Here is a 2802-nt window from a genome sequence, read left to right as displayed (position 1 = left end):
ATTATAAGAAAGTAGAAATCTATATAGATTTATCAAATTAACTATAATAAATAAAAAAAGAAAACAAATTACCTACAAAATTAATCTGTGAATAATTTTATGAGAAAATGATAAATTAATTCCTAACTTTTTGGTCTGCGAATATTTAAGTCTTTAAAGATTTAAAAATATATTTAAGTCCCTGATTTTTTTTTTAAAATTTGGACGCATCGATCTCTAAATTTAATTTGTTCAATTTTAAAAACTCTCTCACGTGTGCATCCATATCAACTAAGTCAGTACAGCGGAAGACACGTTTGATTTTTTATTTGGGTCTGACAGACCCAAGTGAACATGAAAGATCAATATGTCTAGGTTTTGAAAAGGTCAGGGACGTAAATGTATTTTTAAATCCTCGAGAACTTAAATGTCTGCGGATCAAAAGGTCAATGACTTATTTATCATTTTCTCTAATTTTATTTGCCAATTTCATTACTATGTGCAAAATTTGCTACGGATTAATTTGCGAAATTTTCTATAAAAGTTACTTATAATTGTGTGACTTAAGAAATTTGGTGCAAAGATTAGCTACAAATTTTGCCGTGGATTTAGAATTTAATTTGCTACAACAGTTATTCATTAGCTTTAAAAGTAGAGGAATGTTAGGGGGCAGCAATTTTTGTGATTTGTAGCCATCAAATAGCCATCAAGAATGGTTTTAATAGTGTAAGATTGGTGTGAGGTTTCATCCAATGGCCCACTTTTCTTTGCTGGTTACATGCTGGCCAAAATTTAACAAAGTTGTTGGCCTTCTAGACTTTTCCTTAAAAGTATACGGAAATAAATTTACCTGCAAACCAAAATTTACATTAGATGTATTAAATTACATCAAGTTCTTCTAAGAAACAGCACAAGTCAATGGTTGAGAAGACTCAGAGGATCCATAATTCCATATACTTGTGGAGGTAGTTGATTATTATTATTATTATTATGCTATAAAATGAGAGCGTGTGAGATACTTCAAAGACATCATTGCCAAGTGTCCATACATAACATCATACTTTCAAAGTTTCCATTCATATAGTGTGATTTTCAATTATTTATTTTTCCTCATCCTTATTCCTAGAGAACAAAGCAATGAAATTTGAGTCAATGATCATCATTTATTAACCCAAAAAAAGGATATTAGCTAAAGAGTTTTCTGAACTCTCTTTTGTTCTCTCTATATGTGTGTATGTGTTTATATAATTCAGCATCCAATCATCCATAGTAGAAGGTGAAAAGTTCAGATTTTGAATTGTGTTGGGGACTCAAATCACCAAAATAGTAATGGTTTTGAGTAAAAGAAGTGTTTTTGGCACCAATATTGAGATGGGGTTTGGCTTCATGGTTCTGGTTTTGGTGGCGTTATTGTTCAGTTTTAGTCCTATTTGTGTGTTTGGGGAAAAACATGAAAACCCTCAGAACCAGAAGCTGAGGTTTGACAAAAATGGAGAATTCAAGATTCTTCAGGTTGCAGACATGCACTATGCTAATGGAAAGTCCACACTCTGCTTGAATGTGTTACCTTCACAGAATGGTTCTTGTTCTGATCTCAACACCACTTCTTTTGTTCAAAGAATGATCCTTGCTGAGAAGCCTAATCTCATTGTCTTCACTGGTATTGTATAGTATATATATAGTGTTCACTATTCAGTTCTTGTTATGTCTTTAGATTTTCATGTCATTTCTTTCTAATTATTATAGATATCTTACTGTTTAACTTTTATTTTTGAGTAAATTTTCATTTTAACCCAAATCGCTCAAAATTTGAATGAATTTGTTAAAATACTTTTAAAGAACATATTGATTTAAGGTTTCTAGTTTTGGTAAAAAAAATAGTTCACACCCCAACATTTACTAATAAAAAACAAAGAGTATGGAGTGTGTATATACATATTGGTTTTTAGTTTGCATGGCTAAACAAGTTATAATTTGTATCTAGATACATTGATACGAATGAATGACGGTGATAGATATAACGTACCTAAAATTTCAATTTAACTCCTAAAAATATTTTGATATTATAATTTTAAATGAATCTGCCGATTTTACAAAATTTCTAATAAGTCCGACAAATTTTATGATTAAATTTGATTACGATTTCACATTTTATGTATTTAATTTACTCTTTCGATTTTACGTAAAATCTTGATTTTCTCTACCATGATACAACAGAACAAAGATGGTATAAGATAACTTAAGGTGCAAATTTTTATTGTGATGTGGCAGGTGATAATATCTATGGTCGTGATTCCTCGGATTCGGCGAAATCAATGGATGCTGCATTTGCTCCTGCAATTGCGTCAAACATTCCTTGGGTAGCTGTTTTGGGAAATCATGACCAAGAAGGATCCTTGTCTAGGGAAGGAGTGATGAAATACATTGTTGGTATGAAGAACACATTGTCTCAATTCAACCCTTCAGAAGTTCACACCATTGATGGTTTTGGAAACTATAACTTAGAAGTTGGAGGAGTTGAAGGCACTGATTTTGAAAATAAATCAGTGCTCAATCTTTACTTCATTGATAGTGGAGATTATTCTAAGGTTCCTTCAATTTCTGGTTATGATTGGATCAAGCCATCACAGCAACTCTGGTTCCAACGAACATCCGAAAAGCTCCAGGTACCGTTTTATATATAGGCTAGGTTTGGTTTTGAAAACAAGAAAAAATTGAATACTAAAAATAAGATACAAAAATTAATATTTTTATATTTTGTTTGGTATTAATTAAATATAAAAAATAATAAATTATGAAAGTACAAATTACTCTATTTTATTT

The 2802-nt window shown here is 30.7% G+C and overlaps 1 protein-coding gene across 2 annotated transcripts in view; it reads left to right on the top strand.

The window, feature by feature from the left end:
- Nucleotides 1042-2802, top strand: part of LOC107624730 (probable inactive purple acid phosphatase 29) — a 6460-nt gene continuing 4699 nt past the window's right edge. The window contains exons 1-2 of one of the 2 annotated variants that reach the window (XM_016327166.2): nt 1042-1639; nt 2251-2645. In XM_016327166.2, the coding sequence (XP_016182652.1) occupies nt 1309-1639; nt 2251-2645 (726 nt within the window). In that variant the 5' untranslated portion in view covers nt 1042-1308. The remainder of the gene's footprint in view (nt 1640-2250; nt 2646-2802) is intronic. The other variant, XM_021115310.1, reaches the window with a different exon arrangement.

The sequence above is a fragment of the Arachis ipaensis genome, chromosome B02, assembly GCF_000816755.2.
Source record: "Arachis ipaensis cultivar K30076 chromosome B02, Araip1.1, whole genome shotgun sequence".
In the NCBI taxonomy this organism is placed as follows: Eukaryota; Viridiplantae; Streptophyta; class Magnoliopsida; order Fabales; family Fabaceae; genus Arachis; species Arachis ipaensis.
The sequence above is the reverse complement of the archived record's forward strand: the minus strand, read 5'-3'. Positions and strand labels throughout refer to the sequence as shown.